This window comes from Neovison vison, chromosome 13, assembly GCF_020171115.1.
Source record: "Neovison vison isolate M4711 chromosome 13, ASM_NN_V1, whole genome shotgun sequence".
Lineage (NCBI taxonomy): Eukaryota > Metazoa > Chordata > Mammalia > Carnivora > Mustelidae > Neogale > Neogale vison.
In genome coordinates this window covers 73,282,702-73,305,627 of record NC_058103.1, presented here as the reverse complement: position 1 = coordinate 73,305,627, position 22,926 = coordinate 73,282,702, and the positions used below count along the sequence as shown (strand labels likewise).

The window sequence follows — 22,926 nt, the reverse complement described above, 5'->3', positions numbered from 1 at the left end:
CACACACTCACCCCTTCCTTGAAATATAGCTTGGCTGACACGACTAAGAAAATAGCTACAAAGCCCCCTATACCGCTGGGTCACACAGGGGGACAGCAGCTGCCAGTGGGACATGGGAACTCTATAGGCTTTAATTTCTTCATGTGGAAGATGGGAATAATAAAATCTGCCTTACATAATTCAATAAACCACAGCTATTATATTAGTCTCCCAATTCCCAAATAGGAATGGAGCGGTGCTCAGAAGACTCCAGCCCATGACAGAACTGCCCACCAGGGGGCAGCAGGACCCCGGCCTGGTCCCAGGCTGCAGCCACCGCAGAGCCAGACAAGCAGTCAGGGGGAAGCAGAATGTGCAACCAGGGTAGCTTCCCCGAGATTTCAGTGAAACCAGAAAAAAACAAAAACAACAACCCAAAAAACTCCGTGATGGGGCATATGTCAAGAAGGCCTCATGTTTCTTAGACTCATCCTCCTCCTTTTCTCAGCCCAGGCACCCCGAGGCACTGTGTGTGCTTAGAAATAAGCATTTTCTGGCTTGCCGTTCCCAGGGAGCAGGGAGATCCCTCTTCTAGGTAAGTTTTTTTTTTTTTTATCCCACCACAGCTGCCAGCTTCACTTCCATTAGGGACTGTGGTGAGAAGAGAGAGACTGCAGAGGACATCTTGTTATTCTGGGAAGCCCCATTCCTGGGACATGGGGAATGGCAGAATCCAGAGTTATTCTTGGTTACAGATTTCATTCATCCTTTTCCACCTTGATTTCAATGAATGAGTTCAAGTCAGGACAGCAGGTTTTGTGGGGTTGGTCGAAAGATGGGGAGACGGGTCCATTCTCATCACCTCCCTCGTCTTCCTCTTCTTGGAAATGAGGATTATAAAGTTCTGGTGGAAGGAGCTGGGCCTCAGCAGAAGGTAATCGGTCTGAGGGAGGCCCATACACACGGTTGGCTTTAGTGCCATGCTTAGAGTTGGCATCCAGGTGGTAGCAGAGCTCTGTGAGGCGCTGGGCCCGGAACCGGGGAGGCCGGGCCACCCAGACACCTGGCTCATTAAGACTGTCCTCTTCATCTGACATCAGCTCCTCTGTCACATCCTTCCACAGGCGTTGGTCCTCGGGTCCAAAATGCCTCATGATGCTGGATCGGTTGGCAAAAAGCTAAGGAAGGAGCCCAGGGTAGAGACAGGAAGAGAAATAAACTGTGGATTAGATTTGGGAAGAGGGTTCTCGTAGGAAGAAGGCCGTATAAAATCTGTGTCTGAGAGAACCTAGCCCCCAAGTCATCTTAGAACTGCCCCCCCCCCAATATCTGCCAACATTCCTGGCTCTCAACCCTATCCTCAGATGCCACGTCCTTTGGCCTGTCCCACTGCAGCTTAGTAGGGTTTAGTGTTTAGTATCTTGAAAGGAAGGCCTAGAAACCTACCCGGTATCTGCGACTTCGAAGCTTCTTCTCCTCTTTTTCCTTCAGGCCTTTAAAGGGGTTCAGGGAGTTGCGGTACTCACGCCTCTTAGTAAGGAAGTAGGCTACACAGGCTCCTGGCAAGGAGGGAAATGGGAGGGGGCAGAGAGCAGGTCCTCAGCCCTTTTTTTTCTACCCTAACACTACTGGCTGGGAAGGTGAGAATCACTCTGGATGGTGGGTTTTCTCACAGACTCATCAGCATCTATTTACTTCTCTTTGGTTTGGCTGTCTCTGCTCACCTCCCCGCCCAGCACTGACTCCTCCCATATCTCCCACTGGCACTCAACAAGTCTGAGCTCTGTAGCTTCCTCCCCCAACCTGGGCTTGATCAGTCAAACCCATCCCTATTCTACTCTCCCCGTAGTGGATTACCAGCAGTTTTTCAGCAGAAGCTTTCTTAATGCTGCAGGGTTAGCTATGGGCAAATAAGAGAAGAGTAAGGAAAGTAGAAAACCCAGGATGTAATATTTAGGGACAAAAGGGCAGGCCTGGATTCTGACTTCCTTTTTCTAACGCCCTATTCAGTCCCTGTGGAAATATCATGCCTGCTGGTGTTAGTCCTTTCCTTCTCTTACTTTCATTTCAAGTGGGATAGGGGAATAAAAAGGCAATTAGAAACAATCCTGGGGTGCCTAGGTGGCTCAGTCGGTTGAGTAATTTGGGCTCAGGTCATGATCTCAGGGTCTTGAGATGGAGCCCTGAGTCAGCTCTATGTTCAGTGGGGAGTCTCTCTCTGCCCTTGCCCTTACTTGCACTCTCTCTCTCTTTCCCTAATAAATATTTAAATAGATAAATAAATATTTAAATTAAACATTTTATTATTATTATTATTTTTTTTTTTTTTTAAAGAAAGAAAAAGGGGCGCTTGGGCAGCTCAGAAGGTCGGCTGACCTTCCAACTTGGTTTTGGCTCAGGTTGTGCTCTCAGTGTCCGGATCAAGCCGTGTTGGGGCTCTGTGCTCAGCGATGAGTCTGTTTGGGATTCTCTCCCTCTCCCCCATCCCACTCAATCTCTCCCTCTCTCTCAAAGAAAGAAACAAAGAGAAACAATCCTGTAAAGGTGTGAGAATAGCCAAAAAAAATGTTTTTAAGTCCACTATTTTCAAAATTGCTTAAATCACCTCCATTACAACTCTTCTCTGACCAAGAACAGTGAGTGGAAAAAGGATGGGGGTTAATTCAATTTTTCTCACCTTTCAGCTCCTTATCAGTGTAATTGTGGGGACTGGTCACCAGCTCCTGCTTGAGCTTTTCCAGAAGGAACTTCACTACTGAAATATTCCAAGAGGACTTGATGCTGCCACAAAGAAGATCATGAACAAGGCAGTCAGCATTTTAAAAGCCAGAGAGATTCCTGGCACGAATCAACTTTGAGGTAAACTCCCCCATGACCAAGGACAGGATGCAGGGGGCAACCTTAGCCTCACTGTTACATTGGAGTAACCCTCTACTGCCCTCCGGGGGAAGGGGCAGAGTACCCTGTGATTCTTTTCTCTCAAGAGGATCATACCTTTCAGACCCATTGAATCTCTTGTCATTGGTGATGTGGTTATGCACATTGTGGACCAATTTCTAGGGGAAAAAAAAAAAAGATTCAAACTGGGAGTGGATATGATGAAACCCTCCTCTGTTCCCTAGGCATCATCCCTATGAGGTTCTCTGCCTGAATCCTTCCCATAGGCTGGGCACCATTGCTGGTGCCCCTTCTTAGCCAGAGAGCCTATTCAAGTCAGTATTTCAAATGTCCTCCCTTTTGTGGTCCTTTTCATTTAATTTGTACGAGGACTCGAGGATCATCTCTGGTCTCACTTCTTTTTCTGGGGAATATAATCCACTAGGGGAAAAGGTCTCAGACATTTTTACAAACATAATCCTTCCTAATAACCAGGAGAGAGCAAATATACACCAGGATTACTGCTCATGGACATTCCTTGAGGGCCCCTATTCTTGCAAACTTTCAAGTTTTCTTTACAGTGTATCTGTATTTATTTTAATCTAAAAATGTCTTCTTGTAATGAGCACCGGATGCTATATGCAACTGATGAATCACTGAACTCTACCTCTGAAAACAACACTACACTATATGTTAATTCATTGAACTTAAATAAAATAAAAATTTAAAAAATGTTTTCTGAATGTCTAAGAAATTCTAATGTCTCATAAAATTGAAGACTCAGGAAAATGCCCTAAGTATATTCCTTTGCACATTACCACAAATCTCAAGGGTACACACACCATGGTCTAAAAAACACAAACCTAAAGTAACAGAAATGTGAAACGCAAAGGATCTTGGAGACACTATTACCCAATCTCCCAACCTCACATCATTCTACAGGCTTACTTTCAGCTATGCTTGCATACCTTTAAGAATGGGTTCTCACTATTCTTTCAAGTCAGCTTATTTTACTATTTAACATCCCTGGTTGTTAAAAAGTTTTGTCTTAGACTCCGAAATTTGGCCAGTTTTGCCCCTAACAGCACCTAAAATCTTTGAAGACTCTCATGTACTCCCCAGGTTTTCTATCCGGGCTAAATGTCCCCAAGCTCTTCAGCCATTGAAGAACTCATGACACAGTTTCCAGACAGACGCCTCTCAAAACCATCAGGCTCTCTGGCTTGCCAGTGTCCCATGGACAACGTGGCAGTGGGAATGGAATCTAATGCATCAGTGGAGATCAGGCCAAATGGAGCATTACTTTGCTGAGTGGCACACTACACTTCTAGGAATGAAACCCAAGATGGCATTACCTTTCTTAGCAATGCCACCCCTATTCCTAAGGTCACAGTTTTCATTCCTAGTGAGCTTACAGTCAACTCGAGTCCATTTTTTCACAGGGACTACTATCTATGCCATTCTGCAACTGTTTTGTTTTTTTTAAAACTTTGATGCAGGACTTTACATTTCTTCCAATTAAATTTAGTTCCAGTGTTTCTGGTGGTATTTTCATCCCAAGCTCCCTAGGTTAGTGGAAATTGCCAGTCCCAAACCAATGGACTCATGTCAGGATGTCAGCTGCAGCTGAGGAGTCCCCAGTTTACCCTTCTGCCTCTAGGACTGACCATATCCATTTAGGAACGTACCATCAAGTGTTTATGGTTAGGGCCTCCACTCTATAAAAAGGACTGTTATTAAATTAGCTTCATATTTGATATGGTTATTTTACCTCTTCAGAGTCCCAACCTAAAGAATCACAAAAGATAGGTGAATGCTTCAGAAAGAATCTGCAAGTGTTGCAGGAAGAAAAAGGAGAAGAAGGAGGAGAAGAAGAAGAACAACAAAAGGAAGGAGGAGGAAGGAAGGAAGGGAGGGAGGGAAGAAAAAGGAGGGAAGGAAGGAAGGAAAAAAAAGAAAGGGAGAGGAGGTGCACAGCTTCCAACTTAAGTGGATTGGAAGAGATCAGCTGATAAAAATAAAACCAGGCTTGAAGTGGAAAGGGAAAATACTCTAAGACAATAATAAGTGTTAAGACTGTGAAGGCTGCTGGCTCACCTACCTCCTGAGCGAGCTAAAAATAAATACATTTCCCCAAGGTGTGGCTGGGATCTGCCGGATTCCAAGAAGTCTGTGGTTCCCATTTGGTCCTTTTGGATCCCTAGCAGCAATCCCCAGTGACCCAAGCAGACTGGAGGGATGCCTCTCTGATTCCTTCCCAGAGCTAAAGGCTGGAAGACTAAAGGCCTGCAGCTAACCCTCTCCCTCGAAACCAGTCTGGCACAAGTACATTTGAAACCTTCCTCTGGGATGGGCAGGAGAATTCCCTGACTGATCCTCCAGAGCCCTTTCAAACATCTGTAACAGAGCAGGAGGGGTGAGCACATTGTCCTCCTGTAAGGTCCTCAGTTCCACCCGGCTCTCCAAAAGGCAGGCAGCAGCCAGGCCTCAACCCCAGACCTCTCGCTGGAGGAGGTAGGAAGAAGAACTGGGAGTGGTCAAAAGTCCCATTTTTAAGCAAATTGTAATTATTATGCATTTATTCATGATTTAAACACTATGAAGTTTTGGGAAATCCCTTGCAATCCATTTCTAGCTATATGCCTCCATTTCTGTCACTGGCAGCAATAGTGGCCCTCTTGGGCCAGAAGTTTCTGACAGAAAAACTAAACCCATTCCCTGTTTTTGATAAGTGAGCTATCCCTGAACATAACCAAAATTTAAAATGAAGGTTAGAAACCAGATGATTCTGATTATGAATGGTGTCTTCCTTCCCAGGGAAGGAAAGAAACCTTTAATGTAAAAACAAACCAGAGGAAAGGGAGGGTAAGAGTCAGGAGCCCGTAGACAAGGGAAAAAGAAGCAAGAAGTAATGAAAGAAGAATCTTCAGTTAAGATGAAGTTGGTAAGCACAGTACTGGGTGGGCTTCAACCTTTATTAATATTGTGACAAGAGGAACAGGGCTACACTGTGATGAGATTTCTGGTGGGTGTGAATGGTGAACTCCCCTCCTATTCAGAACTCTCCAATGACTCTATCAGCCATGAGCCAGAGAAGGGAAATGCCTTATAGTCCATATGAACAGGATCTAACTAAAGAACACCCCCCCAGTTATCAGAAAGATGTCTGGGGATGCAAAGGTGATCCAAGGGACTATGGTCACCCCAGAGTAGGGTTTCTTGACCCCGGCACAACAGACGTTTTAGGTCGAATCATTGTGGGTGGCTGCCCTGTGCACTAAAGGATGTTTAGGGATGCTCCCACTCCCAAGTTTTAGGCCCAACTGATTCAGCCCAGTACCTTCCCTGCCAAGAGCCCTTGGAATCCCTAGACTCACCAAACCTTTTTAACCGAGCTGAGATGAGGGGCCCTCTGCGCCCTTGGGCTGTGCCACCTCAGCATTCCTTGGCCATTCTGCCAAGGGGTCCCTTGCTGCTTACCCTGAACACCAGTTATCTGCAGGCTGTTTCCCGTGCTACCCTTCAGTGGCCAGTCCGCTCAATCCATTAAAGATCTTCCCATCAGGACTATTAGTTCATGGGGAGGAGAGATGATACAAAACCCTTCTCTTTAAACAGAATATTTCAAGCTATTTGGAAAAGCCTTTCAAAAATTCCCCAGTGGGGCGCCTGGGTGCTTCAGTGGGTTAAAGCCTCTGCCTTCAGCTCAGGTCATGATCCCAGGGTCCTGGGATTGAGCCCCATGTACGGCTCCCTGCTACTTCCCCCTGCCCACCCCCCCACCCCACCTGTCTCTCTGCCTACTTGTGATCTCTGTCTGTCAAATAAATAATTTTTTTTTTTTTTAAAGTTCCCTGATTAGCAGGGGGCCTGCCCATCCTTAAGGCCATGGACCAGCCTGTCTCCTTGTTTTCCCTCCCCCTCCAGTAGGATCCAGGGCACCATTCATTCAATATGGGATGTTTAAAATCAACCCACACGTCATTCTTCATTTCTCTCTCCAGACTGAAGAAAAATGTATAGAATTGAGCTCACTCACAGAGAGTACCAGATCCCGCTTGCGCCTGGAGTTCTTCTGCCCACTCCCTCTGGTCCTGCATGGGGAAGCAGTAAACCCTAGAGAGTGTCTCAGCTCCCCTGTTCCCCCGGGGCCTGACTCTTCCAAGGCACCTTCCAGCGCAGCAGCAGCACTGAGCATGTCCTCGGGGCGGGGTGGTGGCAGCTTGCTTCCATTTTCTGGCCCTGTCTCTGAGGTTGCCCGCTGGATAGCCAGTTGTGTGGCTGGTGAGAGCTGCTTGGCATAAGCAGGGACCAGCACCCGCTGTACTGCACCCTCAGAGGCCACATAATCATCCACCAGCTAAGAACATAAAAAAGAATAGCCCATTAGCCATCCAGGCTTAGGGGAACTCGGTCAACCATCATTCTTTGGCCAAGGATAGTGAACAGAGAGAGCAGAAAGCAGGGGAAATCCAGCACAGTCTTTAATTGTTTCTCGGGGGCTCCTACGGGAGTGTTGGCAAATATTTCTTAGAAATACACGGCCTCTAGAGTTGAATCGTTACCCACAGGACTGATTACAAGGACAAAGCTTGTTTCTGATGCTCTATTTGTGAGGAATCATCTATGATTTGCTCTTGGGTGTAAGAATCATAGCCAGGCAAGTATTTTGTCTAAAAGGATTAGGGGAGGAAGTGATAAGAAAGGAACACCAAGCAAGAGAAAGAACAAGAAAATAAAATGATAACACAAACAGGAGAAACAAGAGAAAAATGGGAGCAAAGAAGAGAGATATAAAGTCAGAAATTTCAGGGCACCTGGGTGGCTCAGTGGGTTAAACCTCTGCCTTCAGGGTTATGAATTCAAGCCCCAGGTTGGGTGTGCAGCCTACTTAAAAAAAATAATAATAATAAAGAAAGAAAAGAAAAGAAAAAATAAATAAAATGGGGCACCTGGGTGGCTCAGTGGGTTAAGCCTCTGCCTTCAGCTCAGGTCATGATCTCAGGGTCCTGGGATTGAGCCCCCCCACCCCTCTTACCCCCACCCCCACCCCTGCACTGGGCTCTCTGCCCAGCAGGGAGCCTGCTTTCTCCTCTCTCTGCCTGCCTCTCTGCCTAGTTTGTGATCTCTGTCTGTCAGGTAAATAAATAAAATCTTAAAAAAAAAAAAAAAGTCAGAAATTTCTAGAGAGGCTGGCACCAACTGTCCCCCCCCCCATTCCCTTCACAGGACCTGTCTGTGCCCCCACCTTGATCCTGCCCTGGCCGCACCCTACTGTCATTGTCGTCCTGACATCTACTTGCTGCCTGTGCCCTCACTCAAGGACATACAGGGCAGGGAAAGGAAGGAGGGAGGAAGGAGAGAGAGGGAAGAAAGGAGGGGGGATTTCTGCAGCCAAGAAAACAAAACAGTGAAAGTGGGGGAAAAAAAACACAGAAAGAAGCGGGGGAGGAGGCTGAGATTTATAGACCTGTGAGCTGCTTTCTGCGCTGTGAAATCTAATTCCATCCTGTCGGCTTGGAAGCCTTCTCTGCCTGACAGAACCAAAGCTCAGGGCATCGCCTAGCCTGGTACCTAGTGCCCCCTGCCTCCTCCCACCTCCCTGCAGCTCCCCCCTCCAGAGTCCTGGCTGGGCTGAATGGGTCAAGGGGCAGTGGCCGTCACCCACCACATGTCTAGGCCTTCAGGGAGCAGTGACCAGCCACAGCGTGACACTGGAGGAGGACAGGGGCTTCTACATTTCTCAGATCTAGCAGATGGGCTGGGAGTTTCCTCCCTTCCATCTCCCGCGTGTGCTCTGCTTCTTCTCTCTTTCCTGGGTGTTTGGACCTTGTTGTGCATGAGGGAGGAGGAAAGAGAGGACTTGGGGAGAGGGACCATGGGGGAGGAGAGCTGACAGACCTCCCACTGTCTCTCAAGTGGTGACACATCTGTTACTTTCCCATCTCTGTGATCTCCCTAGTTGCTCCATCTCCTTTTCATACTTCCAAGTGCCACGCTCTGCAGTTTTTACTCCACTCAGCCAGGGTTTTCCTGCTCAGATGGCCCTGAGCAGTAAAGAAACTGAAATATCACAGTGTACTTCTGTGTCTTTTCCTGCTCACAAAATATGCCCGCTTGCTCCCCTTGTTCTCCCGACAACGACATCTCTCTCTTCCCAGGAACTCCCAGCTGTCCACTTCTCATCCTCACGTTTTCCCTTTTCCTCCACCTCTGTCCCACCTTCCCCCACGTTCTCTTGCCCGCCTCAATTCTCTTCCCATTTAGATTCACCTTTCCTCTGTGCTCTTTTCACTTTCCCTCCTTCTTCAACCCTTCCTCTCCACTTGCCTCCTTCCCTCCCTACACCTGTCCTTCCATTCCCTTTGTCCTCTCCCTCTCTCCTCCCTCTCCTGTCCCCTCCCTCTCTCTCCACCTCTGCCTGCCCCCCCCCATTCCCATCTCTCTGTACTGAATTCCTCTTGGCAGGCGGAGGGCTCGTGATAAAATATGAATGAGCCGTCTGTGCGCGGCAGGCCTCCTCGCCAAGAGAGGCAGAGCCCCTGGAGCAGCGGAGCCAGCTGTGGAGGAGAGGGTGGCACGCAGAGCTCCTGAGGCAGGGGAGGCCACGGCCAGCGCCCCGCACACCGGAGTCGAGCTCCTGCCATAGGGGCTGCGGTGGGGAGCCAGGCACACGAGGGCTGCCTATGCCCGCCGGCAAGGGACGGCCGGGGCTGTCCTGTTTGCGCACAAGTAACCCCCAAAAGCGAGGCTGAAGGCCAGACAGAAGCCAGAGGGAGGCAGAAGGAAGAGGGACAGGCCCGGAGAAGCCCTCGGGAGCCAACCCACGACGCGCGCGTCCCGCTCTGCGGCCCTACTCACGGGATTGAGCAGCGGGGCCGCGTCGCCGGCCGCCAGGGGGCACCCCGGGAGCCGCGCGTCTCTCTGCGCGGCGGGGAAGCCCAAGGGCCCGGGCCCCACGGCCGAGGCGGCTCCCACCTGCCACAGCTCCTCGATCACCACCTGCATGCCGCTGCCCACGCTGTCACACTCCTCTTCCGCCGCGGCCGCTGCCTTGCACGTCTCCCCGGGGCTCTCCTTGAGAGGCCCCGGCTCCTCGGGCGGGGAGTCGTGGGCCCGGCTGTCCGCATCCTCGTCGGGGGCAGAGGCTTTCCCTTGCCTCAGCTCACCCACCTCCTCCTGGAGACGTTTCAGCAATTCGTTGTTGGCCCTGGCGAGCCCCAGAGCGGCCTCGGCCAGGCCCACAGCCTTCTCCACCCGCTGGTAGATAATGTGCAGGAGCTGCTCGGAACCCTGAACGGCCAGGCCGTGTCCAGTCACCGTGATGGGGGTGCTGGCGGGAGGGTTCCCGCCTTGGGACCCTGCGCTGCTCGCGCTGGTCTCGCTCTTGCAAGCACAGCAGCAGCATCTGGCCTCGCTGCCACCAGGAGGGGAGAAGAGGATGGTGGCACTGAAGGACATGGCTGATGGCAGCGGGAACAAGTATGCTCACACTGCTGGGTTGCTCAGAAAGGTGTTCCCAGTGGGCCCCACTCGAGGCAGGTAGGAAGCACCAGCCTCTTTGGATTCACTTTCCTGTGTCATGGCAGGTGACCAGAGGAGCCTGGGTACCAGGTGGTGGGCTGGGTGAAGGAGGAGTAGGCAAGCCAGGAAGGAGTACACCTTCCATGGCTGTCTGTCCTCAGCCTGCAGAGAGATGCCTTCTTCTATCTGCAGATCCCGTACTCTCCCAGCACAGCGCGGTGGGGGTCCCAATCACTGCTGACCCAAAGGGTGGTGCCTACACAGGCCTTCCTGATGAATACAGTGTCAAGGGGTAGAAGGTATTCTTCTTGCACCCAAGCATGGAACCCCACCACCACTCCAACCTGAGGAACAGAGGGGTGGGGGACTCAAAAGGACCCACAAGCATCTGGAAAGATGAGAAGATTAAGGAAGAAAATGCAGATCTGTCTTTACCTCCTCCCTGTCTTTGTGGTAGTAAGTCATTGCCTTTTGTCTTCTTGACATCATTCTTTAAGGAGTTCAAAACCCTTCCCGCAGGTTATCTCAACCACACAGAAGCTCTAGGAAATACACATTACCCCAGGTACACCGAAGAGACATGCAGAGTTATAGATCTTTTTCAAGGTCAAGGGAGACGGCAGAATCCAGTTATTGCCACTTTCAATCTAGTGCTTATTTTTTTAACTGATAACCACTTTTTGTTGACATAGAGAATCACGATTCTACCCGCTCTATAATTTTCTTACACATGCATTCAGAGTAAGACTTCTAAGTAAGGAATATGCCGACAGCCCTCAACACGTCACCAACCTCACACAATTCTATCACTGGCGCTTTGGGGATGGGGCAGGGAAAGGAAGGGAAAAGCTGGATCAGAGAATCAAGCTGTGGTGACCACGGGCCACCCAGCCCCTGGCTCTCACATTTGTGCATCTGGGCCTCCGGCCTCTGAAAAGAAATCCAGCTGTTCTGAATCCTACAGCTGGTATGTCGGAGAAATCACCTCTGGGGCCCCTCATCTCCACTTCTCAAGCTCCTTGACGGAGGGACAAAGCTCAAAAGGCATGTCGAAATAGCCCAGTCCCCAAATGACCAGCCCCATCAAAGACGAAACCAGAATACTGATGATAAACCAAAGTGTCTCACTTTTGAACCACTGTAGGTAAGCAACTAAACTACTCTAGGAGAGAAAAAAAAGGTATGGGAGGGTTGGATTGTATGACTGAGCACAGTCCAAGGAGCTTCATGTTGTCTTTGCTAAATACTTGATTATAGGGGGAAAAAAAATCCCTCTCTGAAGTTCCCTAAGTGATAGAATCTTAGGTATATTTACAGTTTCCACAAGAGACACATTTCCATCTTACCCTATAAATGATATCATAACATCACAATTAAAAAAAAGAGGAGGTGGGTAAGAGGATTTTCTATATATTGAGATTTGGGTGTCTTTTTTTGAATCAGCAATCTCATTTCAGAAACAGGTGATATCAATGCCTCTTCGGTACTAAAATGTAAATCTGACCATACATTTTAATTACATTTGGCTATTAAAGAATAGCCTTTGATTTGCTCTTTCCACCTTTTATACATAAAAACAAACAAACAAAAATGTTTCTGTGCCAGGTTTTGACATGTAAGAACTTCAGTCATATCCATTTGCAGCTTCTCTGTCATTAGAGTCACTGGAAGGCAAGCTTAACCTGAAACTAAAGGTTAGAGGAAGGCAGTAAACGAGTCCGGTGTCAGTTTATGGATGAAGCATTTATAAATCCTTTCCCTTCCTAAATAAGGGCCTTCACTGTTCTTGCAGGGTTTTTAACCAACATCATGCAAGGAGTTTCACCTGAAACACAGCTATTGTGAGAAAAAGACAGTTATGTAGAAGATAAGATACAAATGGTTGCCAGTTGGGTTCAGTATTTGTAAAATCAGATACTAAGACGCATCAGGTTGGCACACTGGGTGGGGTACCCCTTCTGGTACCAAAATGACAAAAGCTACATTCTTGCCCCAAACACTTACTCTTTCTTGCAAGTGCCTTAACTCCTGCCAGTGCTGTGCCTGCCTCAAGCCCTTTCCCTCCCCCTTGAATGGTCATTCCCAGGTCATCAATCCAAAACAGCACTGAACTGGAAGTATTACAAAAAAAAAAAAAGAAAGAAAGAAAAAGAAAAAAGGAAAAAAATTATGTATTTCTCATCCTGCTCCACTTCTTAACAGCTGTGTGAACTTGGAAAAATGATTCCCTCTTCTGAGCCCCAGCGCTCTCCTCTGCCAACTTGGGAGTGTTTTGGTGACGACTACACATATGTAATGTAGGTAAGGCACCTACAGAGTGCTGGCATGCAGTCAGTGCCCCGTAAATAGCAGCTGGATGGTAGGATGATTATTCCCGAAATATTTTGTGTTCCATCCTGGAGCTCCATCCTGATTTCCTAATCTTGAAAAAAAAAAAAATGCTGTGCCTTGAAAAGGAACTTGAGGGATTTCCCCCCTAAATTTAATAACAAATTTCTAAGCAACAATAAATTCAAGTCTACAAAGATGCATGTATGCATATAAAAACTTCTATGGTATACATTAGAGAGGTAATTAAGAAAACAAAGTATTTGCAATTTGCTCAGTCTCATGAACCGGCTTTAGACTGGGTATAATATACAACTTTGCTAGCTTTTAATGATATATTTTCATATGTGTGTTGACATAAAAAAAAAAGTCATGATTTGGGGTGCCTGAATGGCTCAGTCGGTTAAGCGTCCGACTCTTGATTTCAGTTCAGGTCATGATATCAGGGGTGAGAGATTGAGCCCCACATTGGGCTCTGGGCTAGGTATGGAGCCTGCTTTTAAGAATCACTCCCTCCCTCTCCCTTTGCCCCTCCCCCATCCCAAATTATAATTCTACTGTCTCTGTAATTTTTTTCCTCAATTTCTTTCTGCTTTTCTATTTTGTATTTTGTATATTAACCTAACTACGTCTGGGTCATCTGGGTGGCTCAGTCAGTTAAGCGTCTGCCTTTGGCTCAGATCACACTCTCAGGGTCTTGCAATCGAACCCTGTGTGAGGTTCCCTGCTCAGCAAGGAGTCTGCTTCTCTCTCTCTCTCTTTGCCCTTCTCCCCAACTTGTGCTCTCTCTTTCAAATAAATAAATAAAATCTAAAACAAAACAAAACAAAAACCCACCTATGGTCGTTTTATTTATTTATTTTTCATTATTATTATTTGGGGTGAGGGGCAGAAAGAGAGAGAATCTTAAGCAGGCTCCATACCCAGCACAGAGCCTGACGTGGGGCTCAATCTTGCAACTCTGAGATCATGACCTAAGCTAAAATCAAGAGTCAGACGCTTAACTGACTGAGCCACTCAGGTGCCCCTAACTATGTCTATTTTAGAATGTCACATTCAGAGCAATAATTGGTGTTTGTTTGTTTGTTTGTTTGTTTATTAACCGGTCTATATAAACTCGGTACAGTGCACTATAGCACAATGGGTATTCAAACAACCCTTACTCGGTTTCTGTGGACATTCCTGATGACTTAATTTTCCTGGCTCCTGTATTTCCTTAAGCTCTAAGACACTGAAATGAAATGACAAAAGCCAGCAAGTAATGAAGGAATATTTCACATCATAATATTTCCTAACCAGATAATAATCTAAATGCTGGATAAGTTGGATTAAAAACAAAACACACACATTTCATTAACTACATACATCCCTATTACAGAAAAACAAGCTGAAAAAAAAAGTTTCTAAAAATTCTCTATGCAAGGCCATGCTGAAGGATGAGTCACCAAAATGGATTGCCACCACCAAATACTCAAATAAAGGGAAGACAAAGTCCCTACATGCAAAATGAAAAAGCTTACAGCATATGTGAGAATGCAAAAAGCTTACAGCATATGTGAGAATGGAATGTCTAAGAAACAAAACAGAATATACACAAGTGCCTAAAAATATGGGTGCAGACAAAAATTCTTGAGGAGACAGTTCAAAATAATGGAGAGATCAACAAAACGAATCATATGAGAAAGGGGTCTTACAGAAGAAGAACCTCCAACCAAGCCTTGGACAATGTATAAAAGGAACTGGTAGGGTGGGAAGACGTGAGAGATGAGAGGAAAAACAAACATTATAGGAATTTACGCTGTACATGTGCGAGGTCAGAGCAAAGGTATGGAAAGCTGACACAGGACTCTGAAAGCCATGTTAAGGAAACTCCTAGAGTAAGGGTGAGCAAACTATTTCCTATAAAGGACCAGACAGAGTAATTTTGGCTTTGCAAGTCATGTGGTTGCTGTCATAACTACTTAACTCTGCCATTGTGGCACAATGCAGCCATGGACAATACATCAACATGACAATACATAAACAATGACTGTGTTCCAATAAAATCTATTTATAAACACAGAAATGTCATAAGATATTATATTTAACACTTACATTAAAAAATATAAAAGCCATTCTTAGGTCATGGGCCATACAAAAACAGATGGCAGGCCAGACTTAGCCTATGGATGGCAATTTGCTGACCCTTGTCTTAGACACCTAAAGTGGAAGGGTTAGATAGTATTAGGAGACTCTTCAAACCGGAAGTGAGTTGAGAATGAGGGTTGTGGATATGAAGGTTCAACATTCTGACAGAAAACCTGATAATTTTTTTTTTTTAAAGATTCCATTTATTTATTTGAGAGAGAGACCGTGAGAGAGAGCAGGAGAGGGAAGAAGGTCAGAGGGAGAAGCAGACTCCCGGTGGAGCTGGGAGCCCGATGCGGGACTCGATCCCAGGACTCCAGGATCATGACCTGAGCTGAAGGCAGTTGCCCAACCAACTGAGCCACCCAGGCACCCAATATTTTTTTACTTAATAAATACGGGGCACAGAAATACTGGCAAAGACAACTTCAAGATCAACCTGAGGGTCAGCAGATGGTACCATTAACAGAATGACAGAAATGAGAATGTTGAGGTGGCTCAATTGGTTGGGCATCCCACTCTTAGTTTTGGCTCAGGTCATGATCTTCTGGATTGTGGGATCACCCCCACATCAGGGTCTGTGCTCAAAGAATCTTGCCTGAGAGTCTCTCCTCTCCCGCTGCCTTCCACCCTGCCAACCCGCTGACGTGCGCACATGCGCACATACTCTTTCTTACATAAACCTTAAAAAAAAAAAAAAAAAAGAAGACATTGAGAGGAGGCACCATCATGTTAGAAAAGATGTGTGTATATATGTATGTATGTATTTATTATTTTTTTAGTGAGCTCTACGCCCAACTTGGTACTCAAACTCACCACCCCGAGATCAAGAGTCACATGTTCTACCAACTGAGCTAGCAAAGCACCCCAGATGTGTATTTACTTGACAAGTTAAATTTCAAACTGATAGCAACATCTTTAAATGGATGTCCTAACAGCAACTGACTAGGACCGAAAACAAAAAAAACAAACAAAAAACCACAAGGAAGGTCAAGGCTGGAATGCAGATTTAGAATCTTTATCTGGAGGGTGGTAGTTGAACCTGAGAGTGAATGCACTCTCTACAGAGTAAGGATAAAGTGTGAAATGTAAAGGCCAAAGACAGCGCTTAAAGCCAACCTGTGCAAGAGGCTTCATTAAAAGAGAAGAATGGTCAGTGAGGTAAGAGAAAAAGTGTTATGAAAGCCAATGTAGAAAGAATTTCAAGAATGTGGATCTAATCAACTGTGACAGGTGCAGCAGAATGACTTAAGAAGATGAAAATTAAGGAGATACATTTTATTTGTCTGTGATGGTCATTGGTCATGACCAGAGAGGTAATTTTTCAGTGAAAGTAATACAAAGCAGTAGGTGAAAGAAGAATTGATGGACAGAAAATGCAAACAAGACATGAAATCAAGTTTTCTAGAGTTTAGTTATGAAAGGAAGGAGGGAAATAACAAGGAAGTCAGAAGAGGCTCTAGAACTTCACTATATTTACAAAGCAGAAAGAAAAAGGTCAGAGATTTCTGTGCCATTAACCACAGCAACGTTTTTCTAGATATATCTCCTGAGGCAAGGGAAACAAAAACAACAATAAACTATTGGGGAGTGCCTGAGTGGCTCAGTCCGTTAAGTGGCTTGGCTCAAGCCTTGATCTCAGGGTGGTGAGACAGAACCCCAGGTCAGGCTTTGCACTGGGTGTAGACCCTGCTTAAAATTCTCTCTTTCGGGGCACCTGGCTGGCTCAGTTGGTTAAGCAACTGCCTTCAGTTCAGGTCATGATCCCGGAGTCCCTGGATAGAGTCCCGCATCGGGCTCCCTGCTCAGCAAGGAGTCTGCTTCTCCCTCTGACCTTCTCCCCTCTCATGCGCTCTCTCTGTCTCTCTGTCAAATAAATAAATAAAATCTTAAAAAAAATTTTTTTTTTCTTTCCCCTTGCCTCCCCTCCCACAAAAAACAAACAATAACAAACTTACTGGGACTACATCAAAACAAAAAACTTCTGCACAGCAAAGGAAACAGTCAACAAAACTCAGACAACCTACTGAATGACAGAAGATATTTGCACATGACATATTCAATAAAGGTACCCAAAATTAAAGAAGTTATATAACTCAACACAAAAAAAACAAATAATCCAATTTAAATATGGGCAGAAGACGTGAAGAGACATTTTTCCAAAGAAGACAGTCCAAAAGACACATGGAAAGATGCTCAACATCACTCATCAGGGAAATGCAAATCAAAACCACAATGAGCTATCATCTCACACCCCTCAGAATGACTATAAAAAACACAAGAAACAACAAGTGCTGGCGAAGATGTGGAGAAAAAGGAACCCTGTGCACTGTTGTTAGGAATGCAAATTGGTGCAGCCACTCTGGAAAAACTGTATGGAGGTTCCTCGATAAATTTAAGAATAGAACTACCAACGGTACCTGGCTGCCTCAGTCAGTACAGCATATGACTCTTGATCTCAGGGTCGTGAATTCAAGCCCCAGGTTGGGTGTGCAGCCTACTTTAAAAAGAAAGAAAGAAAAGTAAAGAAAAATAAATAAAATGGGGCGCCTGGGTGGCTCAGTGGTTAAGCCTCTCTGCCTTCAGCTTAGATCTCAGAATCCTGGGATTGAGCCCAGCATTGGGCTCTGCTCAGCAAGGAGCCTGCTCCCCCCACCCCCCCGCCCATTCTCTCTGCCTGCTTCTCTGTCTACTTGTGATCTCTATCTCTGTCAAATAAATAAATAAAATCTTTTAAAAAATAAAATAAAATGGGGGCGCTTGGGTGGCTCAGTGGGTTAATCCTCTGCCTTCAGCTCAGGTCATAACCTCAGGGTCCTGGGATTGAGCCCTGCACTGGGCTCTCTGCTCAGCAGGAAGCCTGCTTCCTGTCTTCTCTCTCTGCCTCCTTGTGACCTCTGTCTGTCAAATAAATAAAAACTTTAAAAAATGAAATGAAAAGAAGGACAACAAGACTTAAAAGAAGGCGGCTGTGAGAAAGTAAAAGATGAAGATATTAGAAAAGAATTAAAGTTTTCTTCTAGGAAGGATCCTCCCAATGTGAGAAGGAAGGAACAGTAACTTTTCCCTAAAACTACAGAGAAGAAAAATGAATACAGAGCAAAGATTCATTGAGGTGGAGAGAGGAAGACAAAGAGATACAGTATTAAGACTCTCTTTTAGGGGCGCCTGGGTGGCTCAGTGGGTTAGGCCGCTGCCTTCGGCTCAGGTCATGATCTCAGGGTCCTGGGATTGAGTCCCGCATTGGGCTCTCTGCTCAGCAGGGAGCCTGCTTCCTCCTCTCTCTCTCTGCCTGCCTCTCTGCCTATTTGTGATCTTTCTCTGTCAAATAAATAAATAAAATATTAAAAAAAAAAAAGACTCTCTTTTTACTTAGAGGCAGATTTTCCTCAGTATGAATAATCCAAATTGATAATAGAACTTTACTATAAACAGTACAGCATTATCTGTTGTTACAAACCTGGTAAATCCTTTCCTAATGCTTCCAAACTAACATTATTCTTGCTTTTTTCCAGCACTGGCTTATGGTTCTAGAGCCCATTTAACACTGTCAATATTATTAAAGTACATAAACTTTATTCTGATATCTTTATTTTACTTCTCAAGATGTATAACTTTAATTCAATAACACATGAAGCCATTCATGCACTGTTTGTCAGACCAATGGTTAACTATAGTAAATTATGTGGGCAGTGTCTAAACCATCATTCTCAAACATTTTAATACAGTCAACTTTTGCAATTCAGATTGCTAATTTATTTGCAAGCCAAGAATTCATATTTTCATTCCAGAAAGGAAAAAAGAAAAGGAATAAACTAAGGTTGACCACCACAGAATAATATACAAGTCTTTTGCAAAATGCTATCAACTTTTAGAATTGAGTTTTAAGAAGAAGATCTTTACTCTTTTGATGAGTTGCCAACACAAAGTGATGGCAGCTGCCAAACTAAAGTTTGCATAAAATACATGTTTGGGGTTCATTCAGTGTTGGTCTAATTTTAATACATGTGAAAGGGGCCCAGAAAATGTACTTTCCAATAATTTTGGTATTTTCTTCATAAATATTTAGATAAAAAAGAAAGAAAACCCATCTTCTTTAGACAGTTCAGGGTGAGACTGTCCATAATCTTAACTACCCCTTTCCTCCCCAGTCACATGTATTTGTGTTAGAACTAAATATATCATCCTCGTGGCAGCTCCCTTGCTTGCTTTCAACCCATTCTGAGTTTGAATTTTCTGCATGACTGAGTTCACCTCCAAACTATGAAAAATAAAAGTTTCCTCACTCTTTAATAGATGTGTATGATATGGTATCACTCTGAAGATGTATGCCTTTGTAATGGGCCCTTGACTCATTCAGGGTCAGGCTAGCCGTCGACTTCCTTAAATGTGATTACTGAAAGCACAGCAATTCATACCGTAATTTTCATTTTAAGAAATAAAAAGAAAATGGCCACTCAAAGCTCCAAGGTGCTGGTCAGCCCAGCTCCTCCACTTGGAGGTGCAATACGGCTCACCTGTTCCTATCAAAAAAGAGCCCTTTCATCACACCAGAGCAGGAAAGCAAATACCGGAAAATATTACTTTACTACATTTTGAAAGATCGACCCATCTACTGCTTTGCAGAGAAAGTCTAGGACCTAATTTTCAGAGGTTAAAAAAGACAGAGATGTAGACCTAAGGGGAGAATAAGATTCTAAGAAAAGGCTTCCACTAATCCGAAGATTCCAAGTATACTTGTAGCGTGTTTTAAGAGTTTTTAGCCTAGCGCCGCAGTCTTTTTTATTTACATGTGTTAAAAATGCAACTGGCTAAGATTAAAATTCTCGGTTTAAGATTTCCGTAGAAATGTGTCTGACACAAAGAACAAGTCCTGCATTTCTGGATCAACTGAGAAATGAAAAGCTAGCTCCTATAGCCACATCATGCGCCCTGCGAGCCCTCGGTAAATGTTAGTTGATTAAATATGAGTCAGAGATGACAGGTGGGCACCGGGGACAGCAGAACCATTTCCAACACTGGGAGAACAGAGCTCGAGCACTGCCCCCGAGTCAGGCCGCACGGGTGAGGGCGACTCGCCTTTGAGTCTCACCGCAGAGTGGCCTGGGGGTTCCGGGGAAAGGGATGTAGGAGCAAACAGCCCCGTGGCCCGATCGGGGATCTTGCCGGGTCACCGTGGGTAGACTCGTGGCCGCAAAAGCTCTGCGGACTTGGGCGGAGAGCCACCGGGAACTTTCCGCTGCGGCCCGGCTCTGGCAGCCCTACAGGTGTTCCGTCACCGCCGGTGTTCCACCTCGTGTGCCCGGCGCCGCGGCTCCAGCTGACTCAGCGGCGCCTACACGAACGCGCGGCCCGGCTGAGGCAGACTGCGGCGCCGGCCCGTGTACCCAGCCAGCGCGCGCTCGCGGAGAGGCACCGCCCCGCCTGTCCTCTGGCTCCCGGTGATTGGCGACTGGACGACGGGGGAAGCAGGGCCGGGGAGGTTATTGGCTGTAATCCAATCACTCAACGAGCCAGGGAAGGGAGGGGCCACTTCAGGGAGGGACACGACTGCGAAGCTTTCTCAAGGCCATGAGGCGCCATCTTTGGCTTGTTTTGTTTTGTTTACTTGGGTGTGTTCGTCGCTGCTTAGAAAGCTGCGTGTACACCATTATAAATTCCGTGCCACTAACAGGCCTCATACATTTGGCGGTGGAAGGATTTTAATTCCTGTCGGCCTTGGTTACGGAGCTTTCAGATACCACTAGCAAAAGTGGGAAGTTCCCCTTAGTTCAAAGTTTTCATCTCTAGGAGCCCCGGGATTCCCAAAGTCAACCGAGTTTAGCTGTGCTTTGGTAGGAAGGCCAAGCCAACGATACATTCGTGGGACTCAATGCAAGGACACTAGGCATGAGCCTAGGTTCCTAGTAAAAATCATAGCAAGTCAGAAGCTTGGATTGTGTACCTCTCGGGGACAAGCTCTCTCTCCCGGGAAGCTAAAAAGTGATGACCTGCAGTGATGTGGAAAAGGATGAGAACAAAACTCCATTAAAAATTCCCAGCACTGCTGCCACCACAGAGTCATTGGAATCTGACTAGATTTCAGAGATTTGCATGCAGGTCTAAACTTGTGGAATGATCCACATTTGAGACAGTATTTATTAAGTACTGATCTGGCTTGCATTGTTAGGAAATAAAAATAACACCCAGTACAAGTGAGAAGCCCAGAGAGCCCACAGAGGGCCACTTTCACTATAATGAATTTCAAGACCTGGGACAAGTTATTCTAAAGCTGTTGTTTAGGCGCCCTAAATACTACCCAAAACTGAGTAGGGCTCTGGCTGCGGAATGGAAATGTATTTCCATCCTCCTACAGAAGCTTTGTTGTAATTAAATTTGAACCTTTTTAATATCCTGATTGCTGCTTCACTGGTGACATTCCAGTTTCTCCCTCATCATCCCATATACTTCCTATGTTTTCACTCCAATCTGTGAATACAGATTTGAATATATTTTCCCTATGACTCCTCATAGGAGACAGTGGCTTAGTAACAGAATGAAGTGAGATGAAGGCTCCTGAGACGAAGGCTCATGTAACAGGAGGCTTTGCTCTGAGCTTGTTCTGTCCTCCTCTTCTTACCCTTTTCTCTGTGACTCTTAGACCTGGGGAGAAGGCTACTCAATCCAAAAATGCAACACGATAACCACAATGCATTTCTTATCCCCCTCCTATGTATTATTTGCCTTTGCCTCCTCTTTGCCCCTCTCCCATCACAACCACCATGAATGGTTTTTGAGATCTGGACTTGACTGGATTATTTTCCTGACACTTTGCCAGCTGTGGAGCTTTTCGAACAAATCCCAACCTATAAACGACCATTTTGTCAAAAAGCCAAGAGAGAACGTCCCTTCTGAACACACCAACCAAACCACACATAAAGGCCAAAATATACACAGCTGTACATTTAAGAACGTGAGACAATAAAAAGCAAAACCACTTAAGGCAAAACAGTCACTAAAGAAGGCTTCGAACCACAGATTCAATAAATTGCCTACCCTCATTTGCCACATGGACTATATACTCCCTGGGAATTATTTAATTATTCACTAATCTGGTACTTTAAAAGAGGAGTAGAAAAATACAGTAAATGCACATAAAATGAAAGTGCCTAAGTACGCTGAGCATAGGATTTTCTAAGCTCTAATTTGCACACGAAATCCTATTTGGATCACATTTGGGAACACAACAGAAAAAAAAAAAAATCACAGCCTAATAAGGGCTACTTTGCACACATAAAATCAAAGGTAATCTCTTTCGAAAACAAAATCTGATATGGCACATATACACATACTGTACATATACACAAAGCACAAAACCCCAAGATAAATCTTTATAAAATTAATTGCTTCAAAACACACACAAACACACACGCACACAATGTCTTCATGAAAATGTAAGACACATTTGTAAGAAGGGCTTTGCCCACCTCCCCGGGGAGGTGAGTGTCTCAATTATAATATCCAAACATTTTTAACCTATTGGCCTTGGACAATTGCCACATTCAAGCCACTTGGTTTTGGTTCTGGAGGAGGTTGTGTAAAACGCACGCAAACAGCTTTGTGAGGGAGTCTCAATTCTCCGCTTCTTTCTCGACGTTGCCCGTGGCAGAAATATACATTATCCCTTCACCCCGCCTAAAAAAAAAAAAAAAAAAAAAGGAAAAAAAAAAATCTATACTCCCCAAGCAGCTAAATTTCTTAAATCCCTCAACCACAAAAATTTACCAGTTCTAAAACTGTGAAAACAAAAAGAAAAAAACTATAAATTTGGCTGGAAATAGTTGTACACGGTCATCCTGCTTCTCAACTTCTTGGTATATTTTAAAACCTTGACCAGGAAAAAAGAAAGAGGAAGAGAGACAGAAAAAGAAACGGGGGAAAGCGCAAATTCCCCTTAGCAACAGTTTCCGCACCCCAGCACTGCCACAGATCTCTATTTTTAAAAATTTTGAAAACACACACAAGATTAAGGAGGGGAAAAAAATGGAAAAAGGATACCCGAAGGTCGTATGGCTCTTTGTATTCGTGTGTGTGCAAAAAGGAGGACTCGCG

General features: G+C 45.5%; 1 protein-coding gene across 2 annotated transcripts; it reads right to left on the bottom strand.

Moving 5' to 3' along the window:
• Nucleotides 1-110: 110 nt before the first annotated feature.
• Nucleotides 111-22,926, bottom strand: C13H14orf93 (chromosome 13 C14orf93 homolog). Of its 2 annotated transcripts, none has more exons than XM_044230178.1 (7): nt 22,873-22,926; nt 9,718-10,650; nt 6,896-7,216; nt 2,974-3,035; nt 2,657-2,760; nt 1,426-1,538; nt 111-1,157 (listed from the first exon to the last, which is right to left on the bottom strand). In XM_044230178.1, the coding sequence occupies exons 2-7, from the start codon at nt 10,315-10,317 to the stop codon at nt 738-740; spliced, it is 1,620 nt and encodes a 539-aa protein (XP_044086113.1). In that variant the 5' UTR covers nt 10,318-10,650; nt 22,873-22,926; the 3' UTR covers nt 111-737. The 2 variants fall into 2 exon arrangements, with proteins under 2 accessions (XP_044086113.1, XP_044086112.1); XM_044230177.1 differs by having other exon boundaries at nt 9,718-10,768; nt 22,873-22,902.